Source organism: Eubalaena glacialis, chromosome 1, assembly GCF_028564815.1.
Source record: "Eubalaena glacialis isolate mEubGla1 chromosome 1, mEubGla1.1.hap2.+ XY, whole genome shotgun sequence".
Classification (NCBI taxonomy): Eukaryota; Metazoa; Chordata; class Mammalia; order Artiodactyla; family Balaenidae; genus Eubalaena; species Eubalaena glacialis.
The window spans coordinates 49,468,384-49,484,122 of NC_083716.1; the positions used below are offsets into that span (position 1 = coordinate 49,468,384).

The 15,739-nt window shown below is 47.7% G+C and overlaps 1 protein-coding gene across 1 annotated transcript; it reads left to right on the plus strand.

The window, feature by feature from the left end:
- Positions 1–23: 23 nt before the first annotated feature.
- LOC133095279 (putative protein FRMPD2-like) lies at positions 24–15,739 on the plus strand. Its single transcript, XM_061196421.1, has 6 exons — positions 24–131; positions 1,976–2,123; positions 3,851–4,065; positions 6,269–6,367; positions 9,676–10,019; positions 15,691–15,739. Exons 1-6 carry the CDS (start codon positions 24–26, stop codon positions 15,737–15,739), a joined length of 963 nt encoding a protein of 320 aa, XP_061052404.1.

Genomic DNA, 15,739 nt, shown 5'->3' on the forward strand with positions numbered 1-15,739 from the left:
TGCAGCCCCAGGGGCTCGGGGACATGACATCTGTCCCCCTCCCAGGTGACCGGCTCTTGCAGGTGGATGGAGTGAGTCTGTGCGGCCTCACCCACAAGCAGGCCGTGCAGTGCCTCAAGGGCTCTGGGCAGGTGAGTACACCGTTACTGGTTACTGGGGAGCTTTCCTTCCCCCCAGAGTTTTCCTCGACAACATCAGAAGCTGTGGTTGCCTCTGGGTGGGAGGGGAGTAGGCAGGAAACCAACGAGACTTTCTTTTGTGTCTGTTTTTTTCCTTTCACATCTTCCTTTTACCAGTGCTTTTCTTTGGAGGTGTGAAAGTCAGGAGGAAGCAGGCAGATGTTCCCAGGCAGAGAAGCTCACCTCCTCTAAGGAGCCTTGAAAAGCTTACTGTCTCTTGCCTAGATTCTGGAATCAGACAGCTGGACTGAGCTGACAGAGTGAAGCGACTTCTCCTGCCTGGCTCTGGCCGCCCCCTCACGCCCTCTGCTCCAGCTGTAACTGACCAATGCCTCGGTCTACTCTCAGGGCCTCTCAGCACTTGCCTTGGCACCTGCTGACACCACCCCCGCCCAAGTTCATGCCGTTCCCATCAACCTGTGTGATTACAGGCTGCACTGTCCTAGGGGTCCTTTTATTACAAAGAGGTAGAAATTCAAGATGCCAAGAGCATTTACCCTTAGGTCCTCATTCTGTGCAGTGCCCAGGCAGCATCTGGATGTTACTACACTCTGTCCCATCCTCCGCCTGAGGGTGGGAGCCTTTACTTGCCATGGTGGCCTAAGCCAGAGAGCTGGGGTCTCCTTCTTGGCAACTGGGCAATCATCAGAGATGCAAAGGGCTCCTAGGAACCCCTCTGGCAAACAGAGGGGTGGAAGGGCCCCCTTTTGCTTCCTTTCCCAAACCATTCTTCTATTTTGTGGTGAGATTTACTTGTCTTGGCGACCTTGGTTGACATATCTTGAGAACAAAGTCATAATTTATTAGTATTCTCTATTCTTCAGAACTTTGCTGACGGACATGCTTAGAGAATGTATTTAGCCAGCATACTGGCGGTGATGACAGGTAGGAACTGTCACTCTGGGGTCACAGGCTTGGTGCTGAATGACCGTTGCCGCAGGAGGATGTTGGCAGGGTCAAGTCCCCCGAGGGGAAGCTTAGAATTTCTCCAAACCTTCAAGGCGATGTCTAGCCACTGGGTCATGCTCTGGGTAATGGGAGTATACAGTGTGTGGGGAAGAAGAAAGGGAAATTGAACCAGAAAGAAAGGGGGAAGCCAGACTGACATAGGCCTGGGATACTGTGCTGGGGGTTTGGATTTTAGGTGATGGAAAACACTGCAGATTTTTAATCAGGAGTGTTGCATGTTCAGCTTGTGTCTTATTTCAATCCACGGGTAACCTTGAAGGGAGTGGACTGAAGGAGGAGGAGATAGGGTCCAGGAAGTCAAGTTAGAGGGCGCTTGCCCCAGTCCAGCTGGCCATTGGCAGCAGGAGAGGGAATGGAGGAGAGGGGAGCACTGAGGGAGATGTTTCTGATGGAGAACATGCAAGCCTTGGAAGCCAGATGGGTATTTGGAGGGCAGAAGGGGGAGAGCTGGTCCACTGCAAGTGTGGCCCCTGGGAGATTAGTTGAGGGATAGGTCAGTGTTCTGAGAGAGCAAAGGCAAGAGGAGGAATGTTTTAAGCAAAATGAGGAGGGGGAAGTGAGGGTGAGTGAGAGGAAGAAGATGAATTTGACCTTGAATACACTGAAATGGAAGTACATGTGTTACTTCCAGGAGCATTTGTCCAACAGACAGCTGGAAATATGGCTCCGGATCCTAACAAATAAGCTAGATTGGAGATATTGATTTGAGATTCAAATGAAGCAGCTACTGGAGGTATCAGAAAATTATGAAGCATTTGCCGAGTGGAGGGAGAGACTTCTGGTTGCCATATGAGGTGTAAATTGAGTTCGTCCACCCATCCTTCTAGGTTGCAAGACTGGTCTTAGAGAGAAGAGGCCCCAGGACTGCACAGCAGTGTCCTTCTGCTAATGACAGGATGGGAGATGAATGCACGGCTGTTTCCTTGGCAACAGTCTTGCCTGGAAGGCCTGCGAGCAGTGTCTCAGCGACATATGGTGAGAGGAGAGAGGATTGAGTGTTACTATTGTCATGTCATCCTGTGCTGCTTTTGAATTGTCAACTCCAAAGGGAAAGCAGGAAGGCTCCGTCTGGGCTCTCAAAAGATAGTGAGCAGTGGTGGTCATCATGTGGCCAGCTTTCTGATGCAGTGGAAGCCAATCTAATGGAACATGTTTCTAGAAAAAAAATGCATTCTCCCCAAAATGATGACCAGGCATAATTCTGCCCCCAAGCCTTCTGAGGATTTCTGATCAGCTGCTGGAATGTTTGTGTATAAATAAGTATTTGGGGTTGAAATTGGAATGAAAGGATCATGCCTTTTCTGACAAAGGGCCCACGTTTCAGCCGAGACACTTGTAACAAAAATCTGAGGAAAGATGAGGTGCGGGGGGGAGAGGAAGGTGCTCAGAAACCTAGCCTCGTTACTAGCATCAAAAAGCAAACCCATGATCAGTTTACAGGGGCATTATTACACATCGTCTGATGGGTTGCCTCTCTGCACTTCCCTGGGATTTTGTTTCCTGCTAGGAAAACATTTATTTCCTTAGTACGTCATGATTTGCGGCTTAGCTACTTGTTAACCCCTTTATAGAGATTTTCCTGAAGGCGTTAAGTCAGGTTGAATGCAAGGTAACCATAGTGAGCGATGGGGTTGGGTGGAGGGGGAAAAGCATGTGCATAAAATAAGTCTGTTTCTTCTTTCATTGCTCCTCGGCTCACTCCAGTGAGGGCCTTTGAGAAATTGAATACAGAATGAGCTAAAGGGGTCAGACGATGGTGATGGTGAAACTGGTCATACGACATACGTGAACCTAACTGCTTCAGACACTTTCATTCTTGCCCCAAATCATAGTTTATAAATCAGTGCTCTGTTCCTCTATTGATTGATTGCCAACTGAGGTGGTGAAAGCAGAGTAGGGGAGGCCCAGAGGCCTCTTTGGCTGCCAGACTATATAAGTTCTTTGGGCTGTGTCTATCTTGGGTGCCCAGAAGCAGCTGTTTTGTCTTACGGTCACTACATAGGGCTGAACAAAATGGCAGCTAAAACATTTTCATAGAGTTGGCCATGATTATCTCTATGGTCTAATTATGCAAAAAATTTTTTTTCAAGTATACTAAAAAATGACTGTGGTTCTAAAAGGGTAATAGGAATATATGTGATTCAAGTTTTACTAAATGATTTGGGCCTGTTGTGTATGTCTCTAAGTTATATCTTTACATATAAACTTTGTTGATTGTCTATAATTGCTCTGTCCAATATGGTAGCCACTTGCCCATGTGGCTATTGAGTACTTGAAGTGTGACCACTCCAAACTGATAAAATATATACTCGAGTCTTAAAGACTTAGTTCATAAGAAGAATGTAAAGTACCTCATTAATAATTTTTTTGTCTTGTTACATGTTAAAATGGTAATATTTTAGATACGTTGGGTTAAATAAAATATGATTATGTTTATTTTACCCGTTTCCTCTTATTTTTTAAAATGTAGCTATTTGAAAACTTTGACATTATGTATGTGGTTTGCATATGCAGTGCACATATTTCCATTGGATGACACTGACCTATAACAGGTATAATGGACTGTCATAAAAATGAGCAAAATGAAACCTTTTAATGTAAAACAGGAATAATTCATTTACTTGACAATTTGCATTTTGAGGCTGGCCAATTTCATTTGTAATCTACTGAAGGATGGATCTCATTCACATCCCACGATACAGGTCCCAGGTTTGAAGTCAAGCTAAAAAAGAACGCCAGTGGTTTGGGATTCAGTTTCGTGCAGATGGAGAGTGAACGCTGCGGCCATCTCAAGAACGATCTTGTGAGGATTAAGCGGCTCTTCCCGGGGCAGCCGGCAGAGGAGAATGGGGCCATCGCAGCTGGTGACATTATCCTGGCTGTGAACGGAAGGCCCACAGAAGGCCTCGACTTCCAGGTGGGAGGCCATGAAGGATGCAGCTCTGTGTACAGGCTGAGGTCAGCCATGCTCCTTTCCGGGCCACCCACCATGGGGAATACTCTGGGCTCCTGGAAATCACACGTGGAGCCTGGATTTGGATCACGTAAAGAGAGAAATTGGCAGAACATCCTCATATTAAAATTTCCATCTCAATTCTTAAGTATCCCTTGCTTCTCATTAGGTTCGTAATGAAACTGAAGATAAAACCCTGGCTTCTGTGCTGGCTAAAGGTCTCCTAACACACACTCCCAGAGGTGGGCGTGAGGGCTCAACGGGCTACCTTGGGTCCCTTTCTGCCCTCTTTCCCATTTCTCTACTAAATTTACAGCTTTGACGTGTAGTATTGCATTGGTTGTCGTGTGTATGATCAAAAATGTAATAAAAAAGATAGTAAAAAGTGGACATTTCTTAATCTTATAGCATAAAATCTCAACGAAATATTGTACATATCAGTCAGGGTCCTGGCAGAAATTGGGCCATTTGAGAAAGTTTAATACAGGTGGGGAGATTGTTGGGAAACTCATGGGAGAGTATAGAGCCCTGGGGCTGGGAACAGGAGGTGCAGTTTTTCACCCTCCCTACCCCCCAAGTCCAAAGGGAGATGGGTAGGAGCAATTACGAAATCCTAGAGACTGAGTGAGCTGGGTGGATCAGGGATATAGTCATTCTGTGACAACGCCATGGGGAGGAAGGCAGGAAAGCAAACCTGGACCTCCCTATCCTCCTCGGCTCTGATCCCTATTCACCCTCGCATTGGCTGAGCCCAGCAGGAAGCCTCTCTGCAGCCCTCGCAGGTCTACCTCCAGGGCACAGAGCAAGGCAGACGAAGGTGGAGAGTGGCTCTAGGTGGGATGCGGAGGGGTGGAGAATCCTCAGAACAGCGTTAGGGTGGGGATACCTTCATCCATCCTGCATCCTTCTTCTGATCCAGGATCATCCTCTGAGAACCGCTGCTGGGCCAGCAACTGTACGAGGAACTGAAGACAGAGAGGCGGACAGTTCATACGGTCTGGTCTCAGAGCTCACGGGGGTAGTGGGATAGATGAGAGAAAAATTCTCACTGCGAGAAATAAGTGTCATGAGAGATAAAAGGCCCTGCTCCCGTGCTTGCACCAGGGAACTGGGAAGGAGCCCGTTCTATGGCAGTCCATTGCAGCTGGGGGTACTGAGTAGTATCCAGATCAGTGGTTCCAGGTAGGGGTGAATTTGCCTCTTGGGACATTTGGTGAAGACCAGAGACATTTATGGTTTTCACAACTAATGGATGCTACTGGCATCTAGTGGGTAGAGACCAGAGATACTGCTCAACATCCTGCGATGCACAGGACAGCTCTGACAACAGAGTTATCCAGCCTGAAATGCCAATAGTGCTGAGAGGTTGAGAAATCATGGTCTAGATAGGTAATAAGAGCTATTCAGGCAACCTCATGCCCTGGGCTTTGAGCGGGTGGCTTGGAGCAAGAGGTTCAGCATGGTGGGAGCTTAGGAAGTGGGTGCAGGGAGGAGCAGCTGGGAGAGAGAGCAGGGTGAGAGGCAGTGGCAGGTAAGAACAGGTTCTGGGTGCTGTGCTTATGTTGAGTGAGGTGAGCCAGAGAGAGGGTTCAGCAGGAGAAGAACCTGGTTATATCTGTATTTTGGAATGACTGCATGTTAATGATACGGAGGAAGGGACGTGGGTGACAGTGGAGGAGGCAAGGAGCAGAGAGGAAGTCACTGCAGTTTCACAGGTGAGAGGTTCCGAGGGCCCGAGCTGACCCTGGGCAGAAGCTCAGGGCTGAGGGTCAGGCTTTAGAGATTGGGGTGGTGGCATCTACATGACCGGTGGCCCCTGAGGTGGGGGTGGGTAGAGAGGGAAAGGAGGTTGAGATGGGAAGAGTCATTTGCTTGATTCACTCTCTCGCTGAAGAAAAGACATCAGTATTGGCAGATGCTGCCATCAAAAGACCCCAAGCAGAACTTGGCCATTTCCAGCTCAGCATCGGTGCATCATCTTTGTGGGAACCACAGGCCGGTGGCCTTGGATCCATGCATTTTGGGAAGTCAGCGGTGTCCTCCAAAGTTCTCTGGAGCCAAGAAACAGATCAAGGTTGGGGGGGGGAGGGGCCCGGGAGATAGTGGAGAGCACAGAGGAGGACACTCCACAGCCCTACAACTAACCATGGATTTTGGTTTCTGATAGGAGGTGCTGCATTTACTGCGAGGAGCTTCACAGGAAGTCACGCTCCTGCTTTGCCGACCCCTGCCAGGTGTGCTGCCTGAGATGGATCAGGGCTGGCAGGTAAGGGGCAGTGCCCTCTGCTCTCCCCACATGCCTCAGGTTCAGACACTCCTTTTCTTGTCTGGTGGGTCCTGAGAAGCCCAACTTTGCTTTTGGTAGTGTTCAATGCCATCTACTTTCATTGGGGCAGGAAAGTAGCTGGCCCCCAAACCTCAATTAGTCTGTGACAAGTTCACGAGGTCCTACCTCCGCCTTCCCCTTCCTCTCCCTACTTTTGCCTCTCCCAATATTTGGCTCTCCTGTAGATGGTTACATGTTTAGATCTTGGCTGTGAAACTTCTAGAGCCAGGTTCTCTGGCAGTCCAAGCACCAGAGAGGGGAAACCAGGAGCAATGGGAGTAGATAGAAAACCAAATGAAGGGAAGGTAAGAATTTCCATTCTGAGGAATGAAATGGAGAGAAAATAAAGAAGGATATATGTCCACCCTTCTAAAACATGAATTAGGCATGTATGGTCTAGTGCAAAGAAGGGAAGCATTGGAATCAGGACAGTTCAGAATTCTTACATTGATGCCTGTATTAGGTTCTCCAGAGAAATAGAGCCAATAGGATATGTGTGTGTGTGTGTGTGTGTGTGTGTGTGTGTGTAGAGAGAGAGACAGAGACAGAGACAGAGAGAGATTTTAAGGAATTGGCTCACGTGATCATGGTGCCTGGCCAGTCTAAATTCTGCAGAGCAGGCTGGCTGGCTGGAAACCCAGTGGGGAGCTGGTGTTGCAGGGTGAATCCTAAGGCAGTCTGGAGGCAGGATTCATTCTTTCTTGGGGAGCTCAGTCTTTTTTCTTTTAAGGCCTTCAACTGATTGAACGAAACTCACCAACATTACAGAAGGTGATTTGCTTCACTCAAAGTCTACTGATTTACATGCTACTCTCATCTAAAAAATACCTTTACAGAAACATCTAGATTCGTGTTTGACCAAATATCTGGGTACTGTGGCCTAGCCAAGTTGACACATAACGTTAACCATCACAATGCCACCTGTTGAGTCCTTGGGCACAGACTCTGCGGTAGAGATTGGAGTGCAGGAGGTTTATGGGGCCGGTTCTTGGGAACACCCTTGTAAGGGTGAGAGAAGCAGGGCTGGGCGGAAAGGGAAGTAAATGTGTTGCAGCTGCAACAGGGGCCTCGGCTGACCTCACAGGGAGCTCTGAAGCTGGGATGGCCCCTCAGAGCTGTCCCGAATTGGGACAAAAGAGCCCGTACCTTTGCTCTCTGCATCAACCAGCGCTGGAGTAAGAGCTGCCCCAAGGGAGGGGGCCTAACTTTGGCCGAGGCAGTCCCCTTGAGCTGAGCACAGTTCCTGGGGAGGGGATAGCTGTAAGCTGCCAGCAGCCAGCAGTCCTGGCAGCTGGGGGCTGATGGCCTCAGTTGTGGAGGGGGATCTGTGTGAGCACCCTGGAATCACCTGCACCTGCTCTGTTTGCTGCAAGGACCTTGGGCACTTGCCTGACTTCTCTAGGTCTCATGATTCCTCATCTGAGACGTGGATAAGATGTGGATAAAATCAATCACTTATCATCACTGAGGGTGACAGTCACTAGAGACAGCACAGGGACTTGGTGACCCAGATCCTCTTGATGCTTGGACTCCAAGAGGTCATTTGATACCAACTTTGGTGAGAAAAGAGCTATGGGAAGGAAATCTGAAAGTTTCCAGTTGCCAGTTTGGAAAAGAAGGTAGATGACAGCAATTGTGTTAAGCAAATGAACAGGGCAGGGGAAGGTCAAGCTTCATACACACAAAGATCAGGCCAAGGGGCTGGTACCCAGTGTTTTTGTGAGATATCTGGTAATGCCAGGGAAAGAGTTGTCCTTCTGTCCTGGAGAAGAGCTCCCCCAAGGAGAGCCCAGATGCATCTAGTGGGAAGGGCTTGGGGTGAGGAATGGTGGGCATGCTTCCTCTCTCCTCATACCTGAGGACCAAGTGCAAGAAGAATTTTCATTCATTCACGTGGCTCCAGAGGTCATATTGAAGACCAAGGAAGAGAGTATTTAGTTCAGAACTAGAATAAAGTAGTTATGAGAAGGAGGCAGCTGTGCAAACATCTGGAATAAGGTCATTCCAGGCAGAAGGAATAACAAGTGCAAAGGCTCTGAGACAGGAATGACCTGGAGGTTTGAAGGACACAAAGATAATGGTTGTGCCTGGGCAGTAGCTAATGAAGGGGAGTGTGGAATGGGAGGAGTTGTAGAGGGAGTCAGGGACTGCACCATGTGTGACCTTGTAGGTCTTGGTAATGTGCTGATTCCATCCTGGCTGCAACAGGAAGCCACTGGGTTGGGAGGGGTGGGAGGGTGAAGGGTGAAGCAGGAATGTGGCCTCATCTGGTCTGTACTTTAGAGAGGTCACTTAGGTTGCTGGTGGAGATGGAGTGGAGCAGGTAAGTTGGCAGCGATTCAGGTGAGATATTGTGGCTTAGACTCAGGTTGTAGCCAAATAGCTGGTAAGTGGTCAGATTTGGGATGTGACTGGGAGGTAGAGCCCATGGGATGACTTTTGGATTAGATATGGGTGTGAGGACAGAGAGTAGAGTTTGGCTTGATCAACTTGGATGAATGGTGGCACCACTTACCATGATAGGATGTGCTTGGAGGGAGCAGTTTAAAGTACATGGGGGAGAAGAAGTAGCTCTTGATAGCGTGTAAACTGAAATGTTTGTGGAGCATTCAATGGAGATGTCTGTTAGGTAGTTGTTTGTGGAGAACTGGTGTGAGGTCAGGGCTGGAAAAAGCGAATTTGGAATTGTCAGCAAATAATGCCACTGAAAGCCATAAATTGAATGAGATCACTGCGGGAAGGAGTACAGAAAAAGTCAAGAAGAGGGCTGAGAAGTGAGCCATGTGACACCCCAACACTGAGCGGTCTGGTCCAAAGAAATGAGACAGCACATGAGACTGAGAAGGGGCCTGGGAAGTGGTCCAGGTAAGGGCGGAGTTCAGGGTAAACTCAACGTTTATGTAGAATAAATTCGTAAGGGACATTCTCAAGAAGGAGGAGGGACCCGTTATGCTGAATGTTGCTGAGAGTTAGAGTGAGATGAGGACAGAGAATTATCCTTTGGCTTTAGAAAGATGTAGGTCACTAGAGGTCCTAATCAGAGCTCTTTCAGTGGAATGATGGAGACAGAAGCCTGGTTGGAGTGGGTACAAAGGAGAAGGAGGGGACACAGAAATAGTGAGTACAGACACTCATTTGAAGAACAGAGAAAAGGGGTGGATTGGTACCAACTTTGGTATCAAAGCAATATTTACATTTTGCTCAGTGTGCACCGTGGATCCAGTAATCCTTAGCATTTCTTTCAATAGACACCTGTGCTCTCAGCAGACAAAGAATTCACCAGGGCAACATGCACTGACTCAGAGCAGAGCCCCAGCCTGGATCAAGAGGACAGCCAGAGGGACAGTGCCTCCGCAGATGCAGGGGAAGGCCTGGGTCTCAGGCCAGAGTCTTTCCAACAGGTCACCAGAGAGGCACAATGGGACCAAGACACAGAGAGACCCTGGGCCACTTCCTTGACTCGTCCTCGGGATTCCTACCCTCATTTATTGAGACTTCACCAAGAAATGGATGCATCAACATTGGCTACCTCTTTCGAAAACGATATGAGGCAAAACTGCTATTCAGTTTGTGATATCAGGAGACTTGAAAGGTAAGGATCACCCCTTTGCAGACATATTATAAATTGTATGCATGTCATTGCTAGAAATTACAATCAAGCAATTAATAACTATGCTCAGATGCTTTCTGGGCCAGGACTGTTCTGGGCATTGTAGGGGAGGAAGAGACAAGAGAAGCATGCAATCTGGAGCTGCTGTAACCACAATTTGTGAGCTTTTGGGAGAGCAAACCCCACCCAGAGGTCCTCCAGTACCCTTGGAGACTACAGATGGCAGGCCTTGGGGTTTCTTCCCCACATACAAACCTTTGTCCTGCATCCCTCATGGCCTCTTGAAGCACCATGGTAAGAAAGAGGTTCCCTTGTGTACATCATTTCTATTGCTAATATAATGCTTTATAATCAACACCAGCTTAAGAAAAAAAAGCAAATCTACATCTTCAAAACCAGACTGAAACATTCATTTTAATGGCCATTTGTTTTTTAACATAGTCTGCATTTTTGTGCTCATCCACCCCTGAGTATGTCCACTTCTCAGTCCTGTTTGATGGAAAACAAACTCTTTCATTCAGTTTGATGAGTATTTTTACACATACCCAGGGTAGTTGGAAACCTGTTAGGAGCAGAGAGAGGGGTACAAATACTGAGAGAGGGTGAGACATTGCTCCTAGGAGTGTGCTAACTAGATGCATGGGCACAAAGCAGACAAACAATGGGGAACAATGGTTTGTGTTTGACACTGTATAAACCCACTGATATTAAATAGCTCTTAATTGTTGGTCATCCTAGAAGATTGACAAGGGCAAATCTATAGGGACTAGTAGGTGACATGAACTATGAAGCGGCTGGGGTAATGCAATTAGGCAGGGTGAGATCTGTGACAGACAGGAGCCAGGCATATGTTTCCTAGAAGCATCCAGATACAATTTTTAAAGTATACTGTATTGTGCCAACCAAACAAAATCCAACTACTCTGCGGAGTAGAACAGAGTGGGCAAGCACGTTCATCAGTGGTATTCATTTTCATTGTTTGAAAATGCATAAGCACGAGTGTATGTATAGTTCCTTACATTTGCATTCTAGGCAGTAATTGATATACTTGATCAAATGATAAAGGAAATAACCTACAGAGATTTATCCAAGGACAACTATTCATATGATCTTGTAGGAAATATAAAAGGAGCGGTACTTCCCTGTAGACATGGGGCCACTCTTTTGGATTTTTAAAGGTTTTACTGATAGATAGTTTGGGGTGATGGACTGGATTATAAAGTGACTCTAGGATTAGGTATAAGCCTGGAGTTTGACTTGCCGTGTGCCTTTAATATAATATAATTATTACTTATTAATAATAGTATTTAAACTAATTATTACTGTAGGTTGTCAGTGTCTCATTCATGGGCTCACAGAAATTCAGGGTTGTTCCATATAAAAATGGTCTCATCTAACTTCATATCCCATGCTGGAATCTGCTCTGTGACATCCCTGAAGTAGGGGGCCTGCTTTTACTTGCATATCTCCAGGGAGGCAGAAGTTGCTGCCTCTTGAGGTGGCCCATTTTATCATCGTGTAGCTGTTGATCAGAAAGTTCTTCCTTATACTGACGTGAAAATTGCCTTTCTCTATCTTCTACTCATAAATCCTGACATGTTTTCCTCCTATATTTTCGTCATTTCTTTTTTAAAAAAATAAGAAACATCACATCATTTTATATTTCTGAATCAAATTAAATTTGGCTTAGCATTCCTACTTGCAAGGGTATACCAGATGTCCAAAATCTGCCATCCTTACAGGGGGCTGCCCCTTCCTAGAATTATACTAAGAGCTTCTTCAGAACATTCTGGTGGAGCCCCAGATCATCATTCCGTCTTGGTTGTTGCCCCATGCTTGCTGCCCAGGCCATGTGGTCCATGGAGTTACAGGGTGGCAGCCTTGCTATTCTCTGCCCTGACTCCCTCCATCACCAACTTCTCCCCCTTGTACTTACCTCCCACAGCCCTGGTGATGGCAGCGCTCTGCCTCCTCACATTTCCTTTTACTGTGTTTCACTTGTACTGCGTTTTCTCTCTTCCATTCGGGAACCTTTCTTTCTCTACAAAGGAAGGACTCAAACCATATTCGCTTCTCCTCCAATGGGACCTTAGCTTGCACTTAAAGCACACATAGTTAGTGACTGCCCCCTACAGGAGGAAAAGCATGGCACAGGCTCAGCAATTCCTGGACACAGTTCCCCCAGCTCCTGGGTAGGGTCAGAATTAGGATTCCAAAGTGGGTTTGTGGTTCTTTGTGGATCTCCCTTGAATATCCACAGCTCAGTTCTGAGGTGGCTGCCCCAGGTAACTGCCTCTTGTTTCTGGCATCCCTGAGTGAAGTTTTCTTTCTGCAGTTTAGATCAAAAAGAGTACTGACTTCCTGATCATATAGCCCTGGTTTCAGCTCTACCACTTACTAGTGTGTCTGGAGAGTTGTCTTTCCTGAGCCTGAGGCTTCTCAAATGTAAATGAAGACCGTGACAACTCCACAGGGTGCTGTGCCCTTCAAAAGAAATAACACATGCAGAGCACTAGTCCAGAGCCTGGCACATAGCAGGAACTCAAGTCAGTTTTCCTTCCCTTTCCTGAGCCATTTTCAGCTAAAAAACAAGTCCCAATCAATTAAAATTCCCAGCAAACTGCCAGATCTTACCATCTACCAGGTGGTTACTTCCTATTGTCTAGTGGCTGCCAGCACCCCAGCAAACCCAGAGTAGTCATGGAGAAGACGAAGTTTTACTTTTCTTTCCCTGTTCTCTTCTTTTACCACACTGCACACATACTACTACCATACAGTAGTAGATCTTTGTAAAACATGTAATAAAGCAGTACAGTACATTTTCATGGAGGAACACTGGAATTGTGTATCTTCCAGAGAGAGGACTTGGTACTTGGCTGGAGTTGCATCTTATGCAAGGTTAGTTTCTAAAGTAGGGCATAAGGTAAAATCATATCAAGTCACATTACCCTGAACATCACTTTGGGAGATGTGATGTTTTTCTCCCTTGGTGTGGGAGGAGATTACTTTTTCTTTGGTTGAGCCTCAGATGAAGTCTGGTGACTTGCATTTATGGGCCATGCTGACTGCAAAATGCTTATCTTTAAATGCTAGCCTCATAGGAGTGAAGGGATGGCAGATTCAAGTTTCCCACTCACGTTCAATTCAGGGCTTAAACTCATTGAGTGAGAAGTTGGTCATTGCAGAGTGTTTAAGGTTATTTCTCTTCCCTTCCTTTCCTTCCTTCCTTTATCTCTGTCTCTGTCTCTCTCCCCTAGCATATATACTTATATTCCTGTAATTAAAATGCATCTATTTTCAGCAAGTATCATTTAGAGAAAGTGAGGCTATAAGTCTTCATGGTTATTTAAGAATGAAAAATGAAACCAGGTCCTTGAAATGAACCTAAAGTTATTGTATACGTTCTGGGGAGGGCAGGGTTCCTGGAATAGCAAAGGATGATTAGGAGATTAAGGGTCTAACTCAACTGCAGCTGCCATGCCAGGTGTGACCTCAGAGTAGCTGGCCGAGGGTTGAATGAGCTGCTAGGTGAGCAGGGCTGTCGGTCAAACGGGAGGACACAGGGGACCCCTGTGAAGGCCTGCTCTGCAGCCAAAGTGTGACTGAGAGGAGTGAGTGGGGCAGGTGCCTGGCCAGGAGTGGCAGTGGTCTAACCCAGCAGAGCAGAGCCCATGGCAGGCTGGGGCTGGGCGCTGCCTTCAGCTGGGTTCTCTCCGCAAGCTGACAGGCTCCCTGGGGACACCCCCACACACACCCACTCTCACGACTCCTAAATACTGAACTCCAGCTCAGGATTATCAACTGAACTTCACCCCCAGCGATCCACTGAACATCTGTACTTGCTGTCTTAGAAACATTGCAAACACAACCCCCCAGATGTTAAACTTGGCACCGGCAGGAACTCCCAGTGGCACTCACCAGGCTAATGGGGACGTGGGGCAGGCCTGGTGCTGGAGAGCTGGGGAAGGCTGAGCCTCACATGAAGAGACACAAAACCCGACCTTGTTGTGAGTTTACCCGCAGTAAATAGGGCAATTACAATACCCGGTATTTCAGGCCTGAAATGCCGTCTACTCATTTGACTTGTCTTCCTGAAAGGTGAATGTGATTTTGGTGGCTCAGGTTTCTAAGGAACAGCTCTCCTGGGACGTTGGGCATGGTGTCTTCCACTCTCAGTAAATACCCTGTAGCAAGCAGAGGCTTCACGATGATTTCACTGACCTCAGAGCTGAACCGGGATTCCTTTCCTTAAAAGCAGTCGCTGAAGAATTGCAGGATCTGGTGGGAGGCCTGGTGCCAGGGCCCTGCCAGCTTGTGTGGAGGAGGCAGCTGGGCACACCTGAGGAGACCCAGGTGGGGTCTCCAGATTCTCCTCTAAGTACCATCTGTCTGCAGGAGGCTCCTTTTGTCAGACAGCTTGGGAGGGAGAGGATGAGGGCAGGGAGGAGCTGAGGTCATAAAATGTACCCGGGGGTAAACAGAGAGCTCGGGACACTCTGATCCCTTCAGGTTCTGGATGGAGCCCTGCTGCATTATCCCCAGGTCCTGAGCTGGCCTTGAGCCCTGGGGGAAGGACTCTGACTCTCTACCTGGCGTGTCCACATGCCAAAACATCTTATCAAATTCTCCAAATCTCCAAGTCTCACCCCTTCCGTGAAATAGGCTCTGCCTGATGGGCTCTCTCGGGCCTTTCTGGACCTCTTCTTGCCTCACTTCCTTTTCCCCATGCCCACAAGCAAACTCCAGGTCAGAGCTCCAAGAGCAGCCTGGTGGCCTGGGTGGAAGGGTGGATGGAAAGGCAGTTTTTCTCCCTGACATAATGGCCAAGATGTCACCCTGGAGACCACTGAGCCCCCTCTGGACACCCAACGGCCTTGCCTCTTGCCTCTCAGGCTGATGGCCTCCCTGGGTCTCTCTCCGGGCAGGGCCAGTAGCTGGAGCCCCAAGTCCAACCTGGAGAGCAAGGAGCTTATTACAAAGGTTGGAGGAGCACGGAGGTGGGAGGTGAGGCGTGGACAGCCAGGCGCTGCAGTGTTGCCACCTGCTTCTCCGCAGCGAGGGGAGGAGAGGGTTGCTGCTGGGGGGCGGGGGAGCAGCGGCAGGGTGGGACTGGGCACCAGCTGGATTTCCTGTCCTTTGACAAAACTTCCATGGTATTCTCTCCCTATGTTTATAAGAAAACACATTTTCTGCACAATTTGGTTAAATACTTTAAGGTGTTAAATCAATTTTTCCTTAAAGAGCTTAGCAATTTTAAGAGATTGTTTTCTTAAAGTGAATGTTCCTCTTTAGTCCTTATGCATATGGTCTTCTTTTTAAACACATGTGTGTGTATATTTACAGGAAATGCCCATTTACATGAACTCTGTATCTCTCATGAGCAGAAATGATGTCTCTTTGACAGCAAAACTCAGGTTGGGACCAACACTCCAGCCCTACCAGGGAGGAGGGCCAGCTACATGGGTGTTTGGGGACTTGTAGCTATAAGGAGGTGCCAGCGCTGATTTTAAGGGGAAGAGGTATTGCAGGGAAGGGAAAGGGAGGGCAGGGGCACTGACAAAGCCAACCCATTGATTTGGGGACGGGGAAGGAGGCTGATAAACAAGGATCCATGTATTTGGTACAAAGCTCAACCTATGTGCATTTCTTTTAGATTCTCCTACTCATCTTCTCTAACCAGACTCTCGACAGATATTTTCTGA